This window comes from Cynocephalus volans, chromosome 1 (assembly GCF_027409185.1).
Source record: "Cynocephalus volans isolate mCynVol1 chromosome 1, mCynVol1.pri, whole genome shotgun sequence".
In the NCBI taxonomy this organism is placed as follows: Eukaryota; Metazoa; Chordata; class Mammalia; order Dermoptera; family Cynocephalidae; genus Cynocephalus; species Cynocephalus volans.
The window spans coordinates 61,257,921-61,279,269 of NC_084460.1; the positions used below are offsets into that span (position 1 = coordinate 61,257,921).

General features: G+C 36.9%; 1 protein-coding gene across 2 annotated transcripts in view; it reads left to right on the forward strand.

The window, feature by feature from the left end:
* UGGT1 (UDP-glucose glycoprotein glucosyltransferase 1) overlaps window positions 1-21,349 on the forward strand; it is a 105,111-nt gene that overhangs the window by 64,751 nt on the left and 19,011 nt on the right. Inside the window, exons 23-38 of one of the 2 annotated variants that reach the window (XM_063094800.1) lie at window positions 65-271; window positions 1,001-1,132; window positions 1,749-1,879; window positions 2,326-2,421; window positions 6,413-6,515; window positions 7,190-7,269; window positions 8,462-8,651; window positions 9,777-9,935; window positions 10,468-10,553; window positions 12,183-12,267; window positions 13,218-13,306; window positions 13,866-13,967; window positions 15,122-15,206; window positions 16,247-16,429; window positions 17,524-17,684; window positions 19,122-19,236. In XM_063094800.1, the coding sequence (XP_062950870.1) occupies window positions 65-271; window positions 1,001-1,132; window positions 1,749-1,879; window positions 2,326-2,421; window positions 6,413-6,515; window positions 7,190-7,269; window positions 8,462-8,651; window positions 9,777-9,935; window positions 10,468-10,553; window positions 12,183-12,267; window positions 13,218-13,306; window positions 13,866-13,967; window positions 15,122-15,206; window positions 16,247-16,429; window positions 17,524-17,684; window positions 19,122-19,236 (2,004 nt within the window). The remainder of the gene's footprint in view (window positions 1-64; window positions 272-1,000; window positions 1,133-1,748; window positions 1,880-2,325; window positions 2,422-6,412; window positions 6,516-7,189; window positions 7,270-8,461; window positions 8,652-9,776; window positions 9,936-10,467; window positions 10,554-12,182; window positions 12,268-13,217; window positions 13,307-13,865; window positions 13,968-15,121; window positions 15,207-16,246; window positions 16,430-17,523; window positions 17,685-19,121; window positions 19,237-21,349) is intronic. The other variant, XM_063094803.1, reaches the window with a different exon arrangement.

The following is a 21,349-nucleotide window of genomic DNA, read 5'->3' on the forward strand; positions in this document are numbered from 1 at the left end:
TTAATGCTGCTTTTTAAGTTTGAAATATCTACCATATAACTCTTATTTCCCATTTTGTAAATAGAAATCCAGTAACAATGTTAGAATAAGCACAATCAATAATCCTAGTGAAGAGATAAGTTATGAGAACACTCAGATCTCCAGAGCAATCTGGGCAGCTCTCCAAACGCAAACCTCCAACTCTGCTAAGAACTTCATCACCAAAATGGCCAAGGAGGAGACCGCACAGGCCCTGGCCGCAGGAGCTGACATCGGGGAGTTCTCTGTTGGGGTAAGGCTCCACATGTTTCATGAGGCTGCCCTGTTCTGTCATTTCCATAGAAGTTCACTCCCTTGGGCTGATGTGTCCTGTTCATGATTAGGATTTGTGACTCTGGTTTTGGTTTTGTTTTGTTTTGTTTTGTTTTAATTTGGAAGAATTTTAAACTTGCATAGGCTTAAAGATGTGCATGATATATGTTTATGTTTTAAGTACAAAGCCATTTGTTTTGTATAGTTTTTTAAGGGCAGACAATATTTGATTTATTTATAGAGCAAAAAACTAAGATTTGAGCCACTGACAAGTTAGAGGCTTATGGGTTCTTGATGTGTTTCCAATATAAGTCCATGCTTATTCATTTATATAATATGTTACTTACTTTTTGGCAGTGTTTTGTAAATTTTAAAATTTCTTATAAAATGATGAATATATTTGAAGTTTCAGTTAGAGAAAAAGCAAGACTTGAAATTAGCAAGATTTAAAAATGCAGAATAAAGACAGAAGGAAGAACAGTCTGCCAATTGAACAAATCACATGAAAGAATAGGAAAAAAATAAGCAGATACTTAATAAGTGGTGGGAGAAGATGGGAGGAGAATAGAGAATTGAGACATCATAATGTTAGTTATAAAAATTAATACTTTCCACTAAAAGAACATTTTATGGTTTATTCATTATGATTATTCATTTATATGGTTTGCTTAATAACAACATTTTTCCTTAATAACGGTTACTTTCCTAGGGCATGGATTTCAGTCTTTTTAAAGAGGTCTTTGAGTCTTCCAAAATGGATTTCATTTTGTCTCATGCCGTGTACTGCAGGGATGTTCTGAAGCTGAAGAAGGGACAGAGGGCAGTGATCAGCAATGGAAGGGTGAGGATTTGTCAAGCTGAGAGAAGCTTGACTTCAGATTAGACCCGTGAACAGTCTTTGCAGCATTCTGCTCTGAAACTAGTAAACTCTTCAAACAGAGCCACTCTTTTCTCAAAGGTGATTAGGGCTCATGAAGTGCCGATGACATTTCTGCCCTCTTATTCCAAGGAAGTATGCTTTTTGACATGAGTGTCCCTGTGTGGAGCCTTCCTGCTATTTATTTGTGTCCTGCCATGGTGAGAGGTGGTGAGAGTATAGTGGCTCTCAGAAAATAAATCATATGGCCTTTGACACAGAAAGTAGCCCTTGTTATTTATATTTATTTATATACATTGCTGTTTTATTTTAATTCCATGTTTGCTTCTGTAAAAATACTGTGAAGTGTACAAGTCTACACTCTATGTACCTGAGGAATTGATAAGTAAACAAGTAACTATGAGTTGATTCAAGCTTTACTTTTTGATTTTTTCATTAACTGTATGTAGACATGTCCCTGTACAGGTCTTTAAGGTGGTTTGGTGTCTAAGATACCCTGAGGACAATAAAGGGCTCCTTAATGCTTGCCAATTGCAGACTGCTCACCAGCCCTGACCACCTGCTCTTCTTTTCTTCACAGATCATTGGGCCACTGGAGGATAGCGAGCTCTTTAATCAAGATGATTTCCACCTCCTAGAAAATATCATCTTAAAAACTTCAGGGCAGAAAATCAAATCTCATATTCAACAGCTTCGGGTAGAAGAAGATGTGTAAGTTTTGCCATAGAAAAAATTAATTAGTTTATGCCATACAGGTTATATTAATTGGACTTTCCTCATTGGTCAAAGTTAGCATTATATCTTGTCACATATGCTACCTAATCCAAGGTATATTGGTTATTGTTGGTTTTTTAATTTAATTCTTTCAGTGTTGTTATTAGCTAGTGTATTTTCCATGTGTTATTTCTCTTAATGGAATAAAATAAATTATTTGCATGGACCAGTTACCTCCTGTGTAACTGGAGCACATAGTCATATGTTCCTAGTTTCTGCATTAAATATTAAATGAATATGTAGATGGAGAACATATTCCTATATTTTTTTTTTTGAGGAACCACTATGCCTTATCTGCGTTCAGTATTAGGGCTGTTGGTATATAATAACTGGAAAACCTTCAGTTACAGAGGTGCTAAAATTTCACTAACTACATCTTTCAGGGCAAGTGACTTGGTAATGAAGGTGGATGCTCTCCTGTCTGCTCAACCAAAAGGAGATACAAGAATTGAGTACCAGTTTTTTGAAGATAGACACAGGTATACAATTAATGTTGGATTTGTGCATATTCTTTTTCTTTCTTTTTTTTTTTTGGCGGCTGGCCAGTGTGGAGATCCGAACCCTTGACCTTGGTGTTATCAGCACCACACTCTAATCAGGTGAGCTAACCAGCCAGCCCTGTGCATATTTCTGGACGTTAAACTTTTAAGTTTGCCTTTTCTCAGCTCATTTATTTTTCCATATAAGTTTTGTGTACAAGTCCCTAGGGGAATGGAAAATTTGTTTGATGTGCAGTTTTCATATATGTAGTGTATTCATATAAGAAATACATATACAGATCTCAGTTTAATGATAATTGGCATTTATTTTTAAATAAATCTGAAATAATTCTGAGTGCATCCTTTTAGTAGAAAACAGAACATTTAATGAATAGACTAATTGTAAAAGTGTTTCATTTTCAATAAAACAAAAATATCTTTAGTATTATTTTGTTCTTCAGTTTATTATTTTTGATGTTTCAAACCTAGAAATAGTTGAAAGACTATTACAAGGAACACCCAAACATCTCTAACCCAGATTTGCCAATTGTTAGCACAGCACATTTGCTTTTTTTTCTGTCATCTCTGTGTGTGTATTTTTTGTGTAGTGTTATTTTTTCTTAGTGTTTATTTATGTGTACATACACACACATGCACTCACATTTTTTTCTGCACAATTCGAAAGTATGTTGCAGACATCATGACATAACATGCCTAAAGTCTTTGGCATACATCTCCTGAGTACTAGGACTTTCTCTACAGTAGTTAGTATACCTCAGAAATTTAACCTTGATATAATAATATTAATACACAGTCCCAATTCATATTTCTCCAGTGTCCAGTATGACCTTTTATAACTTTTTTGTGTTTATTCTGTTCACATGTTGTGGTTAGTTGTGTCTCTTTGGTCCTCTAGAAGAGTTCCATTTATTTATTTATTAATCTTTTATGATACTGACATTTTTTAAAAGTTCAGGCCAGTTGTTTTAGGGAAGGAATGTCCCACAGCCTGGGTTTTTTCCTCATGGTTAGACTTAGATTAAATTGTTTTTAGGGCGAACCTTATATAGTTAATGTATCTAGCCCTTGCCTTGCCTAGCAAGTATATACCTTGCTCGTGCCTTAGAATTACAGGGAGGCTTTAAATTCAGATGCCGGTTTGCTACTACTCTGTGATTCTGACCTGATTAGTCTGGGGTGGATTGGACTTCGGTTTAGTGGACCTGTGCTTTCTCACAGCCAGTCCTTGGTGCAGATCACATTTGCATGGTCAGACTGTCTGATGGTTGCTGGCTGGAATGGAGACCTCCTCTGTTGCACTTGCTGTGTCTCCTAATTTCTTATGTCACCAGTGGCTGGAGACTTCTGTGGATGCTGGCTGACCCCTGTTGGATTTTGCCATCAGCACCCAGGTTGCACCCATCGTCTCAATACTTTCAGTTCTTTCAGGAAGTAATTCATTAGTTACTAGTGAAGGAAACATTTTCTAGTTGATCTGCCATGTCGTTTCCTTTCATGGCTAGCATAGTAAGTCCTGAGCAAAGACCTCTTCCCTTTTTAGAATGTCATTTTCTCCACGAGTCTCCATGAGTTTTATATTAATTGCAAATAAATACAAATTTATGTTTTATATTTTCCCTAATTACAAATTTCACTATGATACAAATTATAGAGAAATTGTTCTCATTGGAGTTTTGTTAATTAAATGAATGCTTGTTATATTAAAATTAGAAGTTTCTCATTTATGCTAGAAATTAAAAGGTCTGAACTCTCAGTTATATACACCCTTGCCCTTAGGCATGGTCCATGGACCAGCAGCAGGGCATCATCCGGCAGCTTGTTGGAAATGTAGTCTTTGGCCCCACACTGCAACTATTGAATCAGCAGCTGAATTTAACAGTCCCCAGGTGATTCCTGTGTACGTTGACATTGGTGAAGCACCATATTCTTTGATATTTGAGCTGCTCACCCTAAGCAAATGTGTATGATCTCCAAATCTTGTTCCTGTCTCTGTCTCTTTTGGCTTTATTCTGATCTTTTCTCTGACCAATACAGCAAGTATATTTAAACATGATATTGTTAGTTTACATTTCTCCCATTTTCTACACCAGTATTCCTCTTTTCTTGGTTTTTGTCTTGTCCCCAGTTTTTGTTATAGAGAGGTGAGGGCGATTGAAGGACCTCACAGGGTCAATTTCTGGGTATGCCTGTTGTGGATCACCAAGAACACCATGCTGGCTCAGAACATGCACATTGTTATACGAAACTCTGCCCCAAAACTAGCTGGGGCAGGCCTGATCAGATGCTACACGCTAGTAGAGTCCTGTTTGAGACTCCTCTTCTTGTTCTCTTTGTGAGAGTTTATATAATGCTCTTCTATCATGAGCTTTTCCTTCTAGAATTCTAGAGTAGCACAGTGGTACAAACTATATTAGGGCAGTGGCTCTCCAATTTGGGCTTTTACTTAAACAGCTTGTTAAAATGCATATTGCTGGACCTGCCCCCAGAGTTTTTGATTGGGTAAGTCTCGATTGGGGCCTGACAGTTTGCTTTTTTAATAAGTGTCCAGGTGAAGCTGATGTTGCTCGTCTGGAGCCGCACCTTGAGAACAGCTGCATTAGAGTCAAAAAGTTTTGTTGCATTGGAGTAATCATTGGCAGCTGGTTGGATCTGAAATTGCTATTATCAGAGATTGAAAGCATTGCTGTAACACAGTCACAAAGCTATTCGCTATGCCAGTGGTTATTTCTAAAGCAGTTAAGATTTGAAATAACCTTCATTGGCATCTAAACTATAGTTACTCAGTTTTATTAGTTAAGTTCTGTTTTGTGTTGTACTTTTGTTTTCATCCCACTGGATAAATGTTCTTGTGTAGAAGAGTAGTGGTTAGTTAGCATCAGAACCACATTAAAAGATTGTTCAGGGCAAACAAAGCATTGATTTAAGAAATTAATGATTTTGGAAAATTGGGTGATGTTTTAAACACTTTCAAGTTGATTCCTTTTTAAAGCACATCAAAGGTACAAATTGAAGCCTAGCAGCTGTCACTGTTTGCTTATTAAGAACAGACAAAATATATAACTTAACGCTGACAAGATGTGGTGAAATTCATTTCTTGGCCTTGTAAATTGGTTTAGTTCTTTAGGAAATGTGGTTGACAATACCTATTAACCTATTAACAAATATAGAAATATTTGTATTCTTTGACTGCCTAATCTTGTGTCTAACAGTTCTTTGACTCTAAAGAAATTTCAAAATATGGAGAAAGCTGGGCGTACAAATTGTTTACAGGTTGAAAGCCATCTAAATGTTCAGCAATAAAGAATAGCTTAAGTAGCAGATTCACTTGGCAAATAAAATGTTATTTCTTAGAATGCTTGATGTGTAAGAACTTGCAGAAATCTTTATGCTAAAGTGGTGGGGGACAGAAGAAAATTGTTTTAAAATTGCTAACATTCTACAGTTATAGCTAATTTTATATAGACATTTAAACAGGATTATATAGAAACACAGCGAAGTGATTGGGCTGGGATAGTTGGGATAGTGAGATTATGTGATTATATTTTTCCTTTTTCTCTGTTTTGCAGGTTTTCTGGAATGTTCTTCTGTTCCTTTTATTATTTTTAAAAGATTGATTTATTCTCATACTCTTCTTGCCAAGAAATAAAAAATTGGCATAATGTTCAGTAACCGTCAGAAGCTAACATTAGTAGCTTTTAGCAGTTTGGGGCTAAATATAATTTCAAGCTGGTTTTCCTCTGTTCACGCAAATCTTTCAATTCATTTTGAGTGAACCTGCATTATTAAGGTTTTGCAGACTTTGGGGTAGACATAATCACATAGTTGGTCACCATTGTAGTTTAATTGTTCTAGATCTAAAGTTTTTTGAAATGCTAAGAGGGCTGATAGGTTATGTTGGACCCCCAAAAACCACAATTAACTTTGTTTCTTGTTTCTTCCATGTTAATGTTTTATCCTTTTGATCTTGTAGTGCAATTAAACTGAGGCCAAAGGAAGGGGAGACGTACTTTGATGTCGTTGCTGTTGTTGACCCTGTCACCAGAGAGGCACAGAGACTTGCCCCATTGCTCTTGGTAGGAACAACTGGGCAGGCAGTTCACATCATCTTTATCTGAAGTAGTCACAGGCCCTGTGAATCTCTGAGAGCTTTGTTTTCCCTTAGTCATCTTCAGGGGGCATAGGAAAATGCCATGGGGAGTCCTGGGCAGAGGACTCTTCCTAAAGATTGATAATGCCTGAAACAACTTTATAGCCTTAGAAAGTTGGTACGCATTTGCTTAGCTACCTCGTGTAATTTTAAAAAATGATTAATATTTAGTTATACTTTTTAAGGTAATATTTTTATTGAAGTGTAATCACCTAACCTTTTTTGTGGCTATTTGTGTCTATGTTTTTTTATACTTTGGTATGTGAGCTGCAATGATGAGCATTTACATTTTCCCTGTGTGGATGGATGTCCATCTATCTGTTGCTTCCCCACAACTGTATGTTAAACTTTCTTTATATGAAGAGCAGTGATCTGCATTAGCACTTCCCTTTTTCTGGCAACGTCATAGGTATGTGTGATTTAGATTTTGCACGAGAGTTGTGATTTCCAGAAATTTCTCTAGTGCAGACTTTATGGCAGTTATTATCTTTATATCTTTTCTTAAGATTTTAAGGAACGGTCTCTCTCTAACTCTGTGTCAAGTAATACATTTTCTGAAGAGAAAATTTAAATATTTTGTCATCTGGTTTGCTCTTTTAGGTTTTGACTCAGCTAATAAACATGAATCTAAGAGTATTTATGAACTGTCAATCTAAACTTTCCGACATGCCTTTAAAAAGGTAAGACATGCTATTTCAGAATCAATTGAGAAAACGGTACCAAATCTGCAAGCTGATATTGAATGTTAAAGGATCAAATAGGATGGGGCCGGCCTGTAGCTCACTCGGGAGAGAGTGGTGCTGATAACCCATATATGGGTTCGGATCCCATATAGGGATGGCTGGTTTGCTCACTGGGTGAGCGTGGTGCTGACAACACCAAGTCAAGGGTTAAGATCCCCTTACCAGTCATCTTTAAATTAAAAAAAAGGATCAAATAGGTTTATAAGCGGACATCATGTTTGAAAAAGTCTTTTTTTTTTTTTTTTGGCGGCTGGCTGTATAGGGACCTGAACCCTTGACCTCAGTGTTACAGCACTGTGCTTTAACCAATGGAAAGGTCATTTACTAAATGTTCAGTTGTGCCAAATTTTTGCACTAATCAGAAGTTCTAAGAACGTAGTATGGGCATGGGAGCATTTAGGGGGCATTTGTCCAGGCGACTTGCACTTGTGCTTTTCATCTTAAAAGGAGAGCAGTCATTTCATTTCAAGTTGGAATATACATGTTAGAGGAAGCTTGCTTAGGCTCATTTGCATGTATCTTGAAAAAGAGGACAGGCTTAGGTATTTACTGTCATGAGCTTTGGAATGGTCATTTAATGAAAAAGTAATATAAAATGCAGTTAATAATAATAGTATAGCACATGTTATGGCTATGGGAAATTCTTATCTTGCAAATGTGCTATGTTCTATAATTGGATTCCAACTGTATTGAAATAGCGTTTGCAAATGACCAAGGGTTCCCAGCTTCCACTGTTGTCCTTGTATAGGAGAAATGTTTAAATTATTACATATATTGTTTTCAGGGCTAGCCTGAGAATTCAGTCACCATTTAGGATTTGGTTTTTAAGAGAAAAATGAATTCTTCTTGAAGGAAGGAAAGTGTTCAAGAAATGCTTGCGACTTCGACAGCAGCCACCTACATGGCTCCCCCTCAGGAAAGGCAGGCCCCCTTTCCCTTCTCTGACATCTGTGGAAACCACTGGAGACATCATTAGGTCAAAAGATAGTTTTGGAAATACTTTTCCCAGTCTGGAAATATACCGCTCCAAATCTAGTTTGTTTTAAGCAAGTTGTTTCCCATATGGATGCTTGTAAGCTCAAGGACTGTGGTTGCAAAGAAAGTTTAACACTTCTCTTTTCAATTTCAGCTTTTACCGTTATGTTTTAGAACCAGAGATTTCTTTCACTTCAGACAATAGCTTTGCTAAGGGTCCAATAGCCAAATTTTTGGATATGCCACAGTCTCCACTGTTCACTCTGAATTTGAACACACCTGAGAGTTGGATGGTAGAATCTGTCAGAACGCCATATGATCTTGACAATATTTATTTAGAAGAGGTAAGAATATCATTGCTTCTAAATATCTAATCATTTATGAAACCTATTTATGATGTAGTGGTGGTAGACTCTGAACAGATTGGATCACAGTCTAGGTGGGCCTCTAAGCCATCAGTGTCCAGGTATAATGTATTCTTTTAAATAACAGATTTATTCAGATGTTGTTTATATACCATAAAATTAATCCTTTTAAAGTGTACAACAGTTCAAAGTTTTAGTATATTCACAGAGTTGTGCAGCCATCACTGCTGTCTAATTGTAGAATGTTTTCACCTCCCCCAGAAGAGGCTCCATACCTATTAGCAGTCACTCCCCGTTCTCCCCAGTCCTTGGCAATACTGATCTCCTTTCTGTCTCTATGGATTCCCTGTTCTGACATTTTGTCAGAATAGAATCATGCAATATGGGGTCTTTTGTGACTGGCTTCTTTCACTTGACAAATTGTTTTAAAGATTCATCTGGGTTGCAACATGTGTCAGTACTTTGTTCTCTTTTATTGCCAGATAATATTTCATTGTGTGGATATACCACATTTTATTTATCCATTCATGAGTGGACATTTGGAATGTTTCTGGTTTTTAGCTATTATGAATAATGCTGCTATGAACATTGTGTACAAGTTTTTGTATTGATCCATGAATGTGGGATGTCTTTCCATTTATTTAGGTCTTAATTTCTTTAACAATGTGTAGAGTCTTATCCTTTCATCTATATTTTTAGAATGACCTTTTTATTGTTTTTTCTCCTTTCTCCTTCCAATGAAGTTTTATTTTGTATACAGTCATTTACTACTGCCACAATCAAGATACAGAACATTTCTATCACCCCAAAAGTTCTTCTGTAACCCTTTCCCTCTCCCCGGCAGGCAACAACTGCTTTGCTTTCTGTCACTATAGTTTTGCCCTTTGGTGGGGGGGGCTGCCGGCCGATCTGGGGATCCTAACCCTTTACCTTGGCTGAGCTAACAACCATCAGCCCTTTTTTACCTTTTCTTAAATTTTTAAAAATATGATCATACAGTATATAAGTCCCTTTTATCTGCTTCCTTCACTTTTCAAAATGCATTTCAAATTTATCCATGTTGTTGCTGAATAGTCTTCAAGTGAATTAATTTTGATATTGCAGGTGGACAGCATAGTGGCTGCTGAGTATGAGCTGGAGTACCTGTTACTAGAAGGTCATTGCTATGACATCACCACTGGCCAACCCCCACGAGGACTGCAGTTTACACTGGGAACTTCAGCCAACCCAGTCATCGTGGATACCATTGTTATGGCCAATCTGGTAAATAGTACATCAGATGGTAATACTGTAGTCATGCTAATTTGAGCACTACAATTTATGATGGAGGAATTAGCATTCTCATCCATAGAGTGAGTTTAAAATTCATAATTATCTGAATTTGGTCAATAGAAAAATCGTTAGTGCAGTTAAATTTGTAGACTAGAAATAAATGTCAGTTTAAAAGAAAAAAACATGCTGGAATACTGTGCTGTAGCTGAATTGACCCCTTAAAAAGGATTGCTCATGAGCTGGTTGCCTTTGCCCTTTCTTTGGAGGTTTGCAGATGATTGCCACATCACACTTTGATTCTTCACTGAAGCACAGCTGAAGAACAGACTTGGCCTGACTGGCCTGTATTCTGCTAGTTTCTAATGTGTCATTGTCTTTTGTTTTTTTTAAAGTTGCACTGATTTGTTAACTATCTTATTTAAATTACAGACGATGATATTTCAGAAAAAGAAGTGACTGATCTCAGAAGCAGCATTTTGATGTTTTGAAGATAACTAAAAGTTGGCTTTTCTTCTTGTCCTAGGGCTACTTTCAGCTAAAAGCCAACCCAGGAGCTTGGATTCTCAGACTTAGGAAGGGACGTTCTGAAGATATTTATAGAATCTACAGGTAGGATTAAGTAATACAGGTGAATTTTTCCAGAAGATTTTGAAATGAGAATCAGCTCTAATTGAATACTACCCTGGCAATTGTCCACACTACATTTAATTTACAGTAGTATGTATGATAAAACAATGCTTTTTCAGGAAATTAAATATGGAGGGATTGTTAAGGTAGAATTAGATAATAACAGGTTTAAGTACTAATGAGTATGCTTAGGTTTTATTCTTAATGATTCCTTTGTGCTAACCATATTCCAGCATGAAATCACTCTATCACTGTGATATAGACCCTAGGCAAATTAGAAATTTAGTCATTTGAAGAAAAGAGAAAAGAAGTAAAGAACAGTCAAACTTTTCTCCTCTGAGAGTATATATTTTGACCCTGAGTGTTTTGCGAATACACAGTACATATAAGATTTGGCCATGAAGTCCTGCAGTTAACAGTGGTCTTCCTTGGTCTGTGGTGGTATAGAAGTACTCCTAGAACATTCCGTAAGTAGTCAGCTTTTTGCCTTAAGGTTTACTACATGTATTTATTAGTTTAAAAGAATTATACTGCCTTTTAACAAGTTTGGTCTAAATTCTGCTTAACACAATTTAAATTAGTTTTAAGCTGTGTGAGAAGACTCCACGTCTGTTTAGGGAATGATTTCCATTAGAATTTATCTGAAAACATTCTCTTTTGTTTCCTTGCCTTAGCGTCATAGTATCTTACCTGATATATGTGAAAGCAGTGTGGATTACTGCATATTTCTTACCCAGGAAATAGAGGAATTTTGTATTACACTAACATTGTAAATAGTAGAAGGTTTTTCTCCAAATAACATTTTCTCCAGATATGGTTTCATAGAGTTTTAGTTGTACTTCCAAACTCCGTCCCTTCTGTGTACCCTTACCAGTCTCCCCACTTCCCTAGGAGTGTGGGGTCCCTTCTCTTCCTAGCTGTCTAGGGCTTCTGTCTTCCTGTGCTTCCCAGGTAGGTATTCCCAGTCTCAGGAGTTTTTCATACTTCCAGTTTCTCCCGTCAGAATCTTACTTTTGCCTGAGAACCCTGCTCTCTGCTGGATGACGGGATATGCAGTGAATTCATATTATCATGACTTTCTGCACCTTGAAATTTGATGACTGGAAGTTTTAGGCTTTACAATTGGTTAGTAGAGAAACATTATTTTTAATTTTTCTTCCTCTGTCTGCTCACGAATAGGCTTGTTATAGTTCTTAGATTCCTTTATAAAACACTTCTAATTAGAGAGTGAAGTGATGAGGTTCCTGGGAGGGTGCAGGCCCATCTCCTGGCACTCCTTTGTTGAAGGCGCTGTGCTTGGCTCAGACCGTGTGAACACAAATGAATGGTTAGTGCTTCTCGTGTGCTTGCCTCCACTGGGAGCCTCTCACTCTAGGACAGGTAATTTGCAGGAGGACTCATGAAGGAAGTTCAGGCAAGCACTTTATGTAAAGATAGAGATTTGGACAAGTGATTCTGTGCAGCTTGAAGGGGCTTCTTTCAGGTTGTAAGAAAATGATTTGTTCTGAAAACTCCTTTATGATAAAGAGGATGTGCAAAGATGGCAGACTGTTTTTTTAACTGCATTTTGAGATTTGTGATAGTAATATTTATCTTGCTTTTTTCTCTAAGCCACGATGGTACTGATTCTCCTCCTGATGCTGATGAGGTTGTTGTCATCCTCAACAACTTCAAAAGCAGAATTATTAAAGTGAAGGTGAGTTTGGTGTACTAAGGCAGCCACTCTTTATAGTTGGTAAAAGGAGCAGCATGCTGTTATTTGGTAGCTATCGTGTAAAAATATGTATCTTGACACCAGCCCAAGACTCCGTTTGGAATTTACTGTGCAGTTTAGGAATGCTGTTTTAAGGAAAATGTCTTTATAAATGTCTGTTTGTTGTTTTCTTCACCTGAGAGATTGCACCTTCTGTTAAATGTTCTCATAGATACTGTGTTGCTTATGTAGCCACAGTTCATAAAATTATTGATGATTTTATTCTGAGTATTGGGGGAAGTGCCAGTAAAATCTCATTAACAACAATAAAATGGTAGTTCTATTTAATTTCTTCTCACTTCCACTTTCTATTGTCAGAATTTTGAAGTTCTTAGTGCCTTAAATTCAAGTAAAATGTATTATGGGTAGATAATCATCACGCACACTAAAGTCTAACATAGGCTATGCATGGTTGAGAAGAAAAACAGTCAGTGTGCTGAAGGGATGATTCCACCCGAGCTTGTACTAGCAAATCCTGAAGAAAGGCCGTGACGTGAAACTCCTCCTTCGTGACAGTTAGAGCTCATGTGGGCCATCCTCTTTCTCTAGAACTAGCTGTCAGCTTGGTGACTTGTGCTTCTGGTTTTACTCAGATGTTATTTCCTACATCATTGAATTTGAGGTTCTTTGCTCATTTTACAGGCTGAAAATGGTTACTGTCTAATTATAAGAGGTTGCTGCCTCATTTTAATATGAGTTAGAAAATGAAATATCCTGATGAAGATGCTTCTATTGGCTACTTCTAGACTGTGGGAGAGGTGGTGCCTGCTTGTGGGAGAATCGATTGATAATTCCCTGTTGTTGACAGTACTCACAGTGTACATCCAGTGAAAGTCATATTTAAGCCTATTAGTCTTACTAGGAGGACTAAGATTTATCACATGTAATTGCAGGTTCAGAAGAAGGCAGACATGGTGAACGAGGACTTACTGAGTGATGAAACAAATGAGAATGAATCTGGATTTTGGGACTCCTTCAAATGGTATATTGGCATTATAAAAAAGTTATGTTTTAAGGAAAAACAGATGTAAGTGCCATTCATTCCGCCTGCGAAGTATAGTGATTCTGTCTGGGTATTTCACGTTCTGCTTCATGCAGCCCAATCCTTTACTTATATTTGAAGTAGATGAGTGTTTTGCGCTTGATTAACTAAAATAGGTTAATGTCTCCTCATGGTGAAGTTACTTCTGTTTCATACTTCCTCACTCTCATTGGGTTGTGCCTGCTCTTTGGAGAGTTGACTGGGTATTGCTTAGTTTACTTCCCATTGTACAAATTGCATTTTGTTGAACAGCCTGTGTTCAGGCTCTTCCAAAAGCAACAGGCTGTCTTGGAATGAGTGTCCTTCTTGTTATCCTGTGGGGTGGCTTTGCCGGCCTTGTGCTCTCTCTCAGTGTACAAGGGTACTCCGGCCTGCTCCCCCTCTAGACAAGGAATGGGAATGGGAAAGCACCATTTCTTTCCTCTCTCCTAAAGGCTGTGTATCTGTATCTGCGTCTCAAGTTGTCTTTATTTTATTTATTTATTTTTTTACCTTATAGGGGCTTTACAGGACAGAAGACTGAGGAAGTAAAACAAGATAAAGATGACATAATTAATATTTTCTCTGTTGCATCTGGTCATCTCTATGAAAGATTTCTTCGGTTAGTCTTTATTATTTTGGTGTATGTGAATGGGTTTTTCACAGTACTCTTATTTAGAGAGAAAATGTTTTGTGGGATTCTGCTCATTGTGCTTCTGTGTAGTTGAAGCACTCTGAGGATTGTGAATAGCTTGCTGTATATGATTGCTTTTGTTTTGATCCAGCCAACTCCATGAAGTTGAGCTATGTAATGAATGCCTCTTTGCGGTTATTAATGTCACTGTGCACGCATTATAGACAGTGGTTGCCACCAAGCATCACTTAAACCAGAAATCAGGAGATTGATGTAGGAAATAGGAGAACAGGACCGTGGAACACTTCACTGTCTTCTAAAGATTCATAGGATTTAGAGCCAGGAGAGGTCTCAGAACACCTCTGTATTATAAACAAACTGAGACCTAGAGTGTGAATGGACTGGCCTGAGGTCACACAGCTAGAGCCAGGAGAAGCCACAGGCTTGGTTGCCAGAGGGGTAGGCATTCAGAGTGCCTTGTCACAGTGTCTGCAAGGCTCAGCTCTGAAGACGTACCTTGGCCTGAGAGTCATTTTCCTCATTGCCAGGGTTCTTTTTACTTTTAGTTTTTCACTACAAATCTTGTATAGGAAATAATAAAAGCATCATTTTATTTCTGTTTCACAGAAATAGTTTGACCTAAAATAGTGATGATAGTAACAACTGAATTTTATTAAATTCCTTGACTCAAAATGTGTTTGCAAAGTAGGGAATCCTGAACCTGGACCCATGTGCCTCTCCCTGCCTCTCCTCCCTAGTGGGCTGTGGGAGGCCGTGCGCTTACACGGTCTGTCCTCGGTGCTGGTAGTCAGTGACCACAACCTCCATTGTTCATCTGCACCATACTTAATATATCAGTTCATGAAGTAATTTATTTAAAGTGTAACAATTAAAACATTTGCGTCTTTCAGTTAGGTATATTTTGATAGGTGAGAAACACCCCTTTTCTCCTATTCAGTTATAACTTTATAAGTATAAATGCAATTTTCCATTTTTCATTACTAAGGGTCTTTCTTTGCCTAATTGAGCCATCAGTTATCTCTGCCATGAGGAACGTTTAGCTGTCTCATGATTGACTGTGCTTAATGTTGTTGAGGTTAAAAATCATTGGCAAATTATTATTATTTGTTTTTGTTTGGCAGCATAATGATGCTATCAGTGCTGAAGAATACCAAGACTCCTGTAAAATTCTGGTTCTTGAAGAATTATTTGTCCCCCACATTTAAGGTCTGTTTCACAGAGGAAAAGGAAAACATTCTTATTAAGGAGATATTTACAGTATAATATATATTTTTTGCTACTTTTATCTGTATACTTCAAAAAATTTCCCTTTTATTAGGGTACCCTAATTTAGTTGCATATTTCCATGTTGATTTTCTTCCAAATTGGTCTATTTCGGGGAAGAGTTATAAAACCGAACACAAAATTGCGACATGTTTGAAGCTTGGGTAATATGGGAAGAGAGTCTATATCTTTGTTAGAAGCAATGTATTAATGAAATAATGTTCCCTTGCTCTGAAACATACATCTCACTTTAGAAAGCATAGTGATGGTTTACATTGAGGAGAATGACTAGTTTTATTATGGAACACTAACAGACGGTGTATGGAAGTGATGCTTTATCTGTGCAAAACAAAAAACATGCTTGGAAAGTTTTCTACTATATTTATATCAGTCAGTATTTGTCATCTAAATTGATTTATTTGCGTCTCTCTCTTTTTTTTTCCTGTGGAATTGACTAAATAACTTTTAATGTATTCAGTAACATCTCTCCTAAATAAGTAATTCACTTCTGGTCCCCTGAAGGTACTTGTATTTAGAATCTGAAAGGCTTATTCATTAATGGCAGCAAGTTTGTCCAGAGTTTTGGCTTTTGCCCGGTTATTCCCTGAGTTAAACCTACTTTTGAGAAAGACTTATGATCAAGCTCAAAAAATGTTTTATTAAATTCAAGTTTAGAAACATGGACTTAAAGTTCATTTGCTTTAAAAAAAAAAAACGAAAACACAGATATAAATCTAAAACCCTTAAGTTAAAGATTTGTTATTTCATGTGGTGACCAGAAGTCATAAAGAAATGGGGATTTGACAAAGGTTTACATGTATTTTATGTAGCCACAAGTGAGTCAGGGCCAAATTCTTTGATAGACCACTGTTTGGTAAATGTCTTTTACTTTTGCCATAAACATGGTGGTTGACTTACATTATGAAGTCAGTTTTCTCAATCAGGATAAATGATTCTTTGTTGTTCCCTGTTTCTAAAAATAGGAGTTTATACCGTACATGGCAAACAAATACAATTTTCAGTATGAGCTTGTTCAGTACAAATGGCCCCGGTGGCTTCATCAACAGACTGAAAAACAACGCATTATCTGGGGTTACAAGATCCTCTTCCTGGATGTACTTTTCCCTCTGGTTGTTGACAAATTCCTGTTTGTGGATGCTGATCAGGTAAACTCTTAAAGGCCAGGTTTTAACAGTTTGTATGAAAGGCAACAGACCTCTTTTTCCTTTTTAAATGGTATTTTTCCAGTATTGGAAAAGTTCATACTTGTTTTACAGTTTTTGGAAGAGAAAGAAAGTTATCACCCAGATGTAATCACTTTGAATTTGCATTTAGTGTATCTCCATTTCATCCTTTTGTATGTCTTTTTAATGTACTTGTGATAACATCATGTACATGTGCAGTTTTGTATCTTACTTAATCCATTAAACACAAAAACTAAAAGTTAGAAAATTAAGGTTTAACAGTGCTTGCCATCATCTCCTATAATCTGCCCCCAAGTTAGAAGTTAGCATGGGTGAGAGATGAAGCTCAAGTGGATGCTTGATCTTGATTATAGGGAATGCTGCAGATATTCTTCCAGGGATTCTATCAGGATTTGACTTAATTCCAGGGAACACATTGTGATTATAGAGCATACCAACTCAAACAGCATAAATGCACTTCTGTTCTACAGCCTTCCGCTTCATCCTGAGCTGGCTGAAACCTGAGTCATTCACCTGAATGAGAGTGATAAGATATGCAGAAGTCATTTGCACAAAGCCTTCATCTGCCTCTTTGGAATTCCTTGCTTCAGCTGGCTCAACCTGAAGCATGCTTACCTGATTCTAATATAGTCACATTTAATCCTTGTTGAACACTTATGATGGGCAAGGCATTGTTCTGTGTTTATATGTTAATTTATATAATCCTTCCAACAACTCTCTGAGATGGGTGCTGTCATTATCTCCATTTTACAGATGAAGAAACTGAGGCATAGAGAGGCTAAACAACTTAAATTTGTTTTGTTTCTACTCCTTTTGAATATTTAGAATACTGTGTGCCATGCACTAGGCTGAGGATCTTGCATGTTAGTGAGGGCACCGAGCTAATTAGTGGAGGAATCCAGGCTCACAGGGTGCCTACTGCTGGGAGCCTGTGCCAGTACCACTGAGCTGCCTTCCATGCTGCTGAAAGTAGGAAACTCTGTATTTTAAGGAAACTGCATTAGCACTGTCTGCAGGATTACTTAGCAAATGACTTCTTATGTTCTTTTCTGCAGATTGTTCGAACAGATCTGAAAGAGTTAAGAGATTTCAATTTGGACGGTGCCCCTTATGGTTATACTCCTTTCTGTGACAGCCGAAGAGAAATGGATGGCTACAGGTTCTGGAAGTCAGGGTACTGGGCCAGTCATTTAGCTGGGCGAAAGTATCATATCAGGTACTGAAAAAGGAGTATTCCTAACGCTGTTGTGTGCTTTTCTGTAAAATTTATTTTGTACATTTAAAATTCTGACTAGGTAATAAATACATTAATATGGTACAAAAATAAAAATTATAAAAAATATACAGTGGAGGGGCTGAGCCCGTGGCGCACTCGGTAGAGTGCTGCGCTGGGAGCGCGGCGACACTCCCGCCGCGGGTTCAGATCCTATATAGGAATGACCGGTGCACTCACTGGCTGAGTGCCTGCCGGTCATGAAAAAAAAAAAAAAAAAATATACAGTGGAAAAAAAATTTCCTAATCCTGCCTCTCCCTTCTACCCAGTTCCCTCCCTCACAACAGATAACCCCCCTATTTATTTACTGTCTGTTCTTCCAAAGAATCTTAACTCTTACATAAAGAGCTATGAATATGTATTCTTGTTTACACAAAATATGTCCTCCTATTTACACTGTTTTGTAACTTGCTTTTTTTACTTAATATCTTACTTATAGATCTTATATCAATATATAGAGGGATCTTATTTCTTTTTACAGCTGTATATTATTCCAGTTTATGAGTGTTATTTATAATCTCTTCCTATGGCATATAATGTTGCAGTGAATAATCTATTAAGTAAATTATTTTGCGTATTTCAAGTATGTTTGTAGGATAAATTCCTAGAAATAGACTTTTTAGTCAAAGAGTGTATGCATTTGTTGCATTTCTAATGAACACTCTATTATCTTCTCTGGGAGAAGTGTGATTTGGAAGATTTGGTGGGTAGGGGGACCTGTAGGAATTGGCACATACAAAGATAAATGTTGGGTATGGTGATTTCAGTTTCATACCTTATGTTCCTCATCCAAAAGAGCTACAGTGCTGTGGATTTTCCCCTGTAACATTTCAGACACTACCAGGATATCTTTGATTAATGTTTATTTATTGATTACTGTAGGTTTTACTACCAAATCTGCTACATTTGCTAGAAATATTTTGTCAGATTATTTCCTTTGGAAGGCAATTTAAATAAGGAAAAGTGATAGAAGTGAGCTAGTGGTGGCAGAGTATGGATTTTGCAATAACTTCCTTAGACGTCTTTGAAGTAGCACATACTGACCTTTGACTGCTGAAGGACTGTAGCTTACCTTTTCTGTTTTCCTTTTTTTAAAAATTAAAGATCACCAGTAAGGAGATCTTAACCCTTGGATTGGTGTTGTCAGCACCACACTCAGCCATTGAGCTAACCGGCCATCCCTATATAGGATCCGAACCCATAGCCTTGGTGTTATCAGCACTGCGTTCTCCCGAGTGAGCCATGGGCCGGCCCTTGTAGCTTACCTTTTCAAAGAGAAACCAGAATGTTTGGCTAGTGACCTGTTCCATTATTCAGTGGGGTTAGTTTTTCTGCAATAATGCATGGTTGCTTGTAACAAATGGGTCTTCTCTATTCAGTGCACTGTATGTTGTGGATCTGAAGAAGTTTAGGAAAATAGCTGCTGGTGACAGACTCAGAGGACAGTACCAAGGTCTGAGTCAGGATCCTAACAGCCTTTCAAATCTTGATCAAGTAAGTGGCCTTTTTTTATGGTTAACACTTTCCACAACAAATATACAATGTTGTGTCAGAAAATGCAGTATGACTTGTGTCTCATTTCTCTCCTCTCTCAGGACGGTGTCTTGTTTCTTCACGGTAAGGGGTATGGGTTTTTATCTGATCTCAAAAGAACGCATATCAGTAGTGAAAAATGTCACAGACCTGATCTTGGTTGGGGAGAGAGATGGAAGGAGGGTGCTGCCTCTCTGAATCTTATCTTTTTATTTATACTCAAGCTAATCTAATAGATTTATTTCTCTTCCTGCTAGGGTCTATTTGTTTTTCTGCTTTGGGAACTAAATACCTCAGGATTCACAATATAGATTATAGTATCAGGGCTGCCCAGTTAGTGCAATTGGTTAGAGTGTGGTGTTATAACATGGTGTTATAACAAGGTCAAGGATCCGGATTCCTGTACCAGCCACCTGCCCCTCCCCCACTCCAAAAAGAATATAGTATCACAAATTCTCTTTTTTCTATGTCAGAAACCATGGTGTGTATCAAGAAGGTTAGCTGAATCATTAATCTTTATTAATGCTAAGCATTTTTCAGAGGTGAGATTGTAGTTTGTGTTTTAGACACATAGTTTCACATATTCTAAGCATTTTGTTTTGCTTAAGTCTATCTTAAAAATTTTTAAACTTTATTATGATACATAGCATCCATAAAGAAAAGTACACAAAAAAATATACAAATACACACATAGTCATATACATCAAACAATTTTACAAAGTAAATGCCCATATGCCACAACTCAGTTCAAGAAGAAGAACATTACTAGCATTCCAGAAGCCACCCTTCATCCCTAACAAAAATATCTAGCATCCTGACTTTTATGGTGATCACTTCATTTGCTTTTCTTTATAGATTTACTATGTAATTATGTATGCTTAAACACTATTGTTTAATTTTGCCCATATTTTCCTCCTCTAACTCAATGGAATCATGAAAAATGTACCCTTTCCAATCTAACTTTTTTGCTCAGCTTTATGTGATTCATCTATGTTGTATCTAGTGGTTTTTTATTTACCCATCCTACATTTGAGTTGTTTTCAGTTTTTGACATCCGTAGATAATGCTACTGTGAACATTCTTTTACATGTACACATATTTCAGTTGTTTATATAACTAAAAGTGGAACTGCTGGGTCATCAGATATGTGTTTCTTTGCCTTTACTAGATAATTCCGAACAGTTTTTCAATGTAGTTCTAATTTACACTACACCATCAGTTTAAAAGTTCCCATTGCTCCACATTTTGACCAGTACTTATGGTCCATCAGTGTTAATTTGGTAGGTGTGAACTGGTATCTCATTGTGGCTTTCAGTTGATGAGTTTAACCTATTTACATATAATGTAATTTAATTTAATGAGGCTGAATTTACATATGCCATTTCCTGTTTTCTAAATGTGGTATATGTATCTTTTGTATTCCTCAGTTCCTACATTGTGTGTTAAAGAGACATTTCTAGTGAATCATTTTAAATCCCTTGTTCTTTTACTGTATGATTTTTTAGTTTCTTTGTGTTTGTCTTGATGATTGCCATTAATGCCTTAATTTATGACAATCTAGTTTGAACCAATACAACTTAATTTCAATAGTATATGAAAACTAGCTCCATTTCCCTCCTCTATACTGTTATCATGCAATTTACATCTTTATACATTGTATGCCCACCAGCACAAATTTAAAATTACTTTTTTCAGTTGTCTTTTAAATCCTATAGGAAAAAAAATGAGTTCCAAACAAAAAATACATTGATACTGTCTTTTATATTTACCCATGTTGCTTTTTATTTCTTTATGTAGATTTGAGTTACTGTCAAGTGTCCTGTCATTTCAGGCTGAAGGACTCCCTTTAGTACTTCTGGCAGGGTGGCTCTGCTAGCTACAAACTATCAGAACGAGTAAATTCTCTTTCATTTTTGATAAATAGTTTTGCTGGATATAGAATTCTTGCTTGATAGTTTTTTCTTTCAGCACCTTGAATATTTTGTCCCATAGCCTCTGGTTTTGATGGGAAATTATTTGTTAATCTTATTGAGGATCCCTTGTATGTGACAAATTGCACATCTAGTGTTGGTTT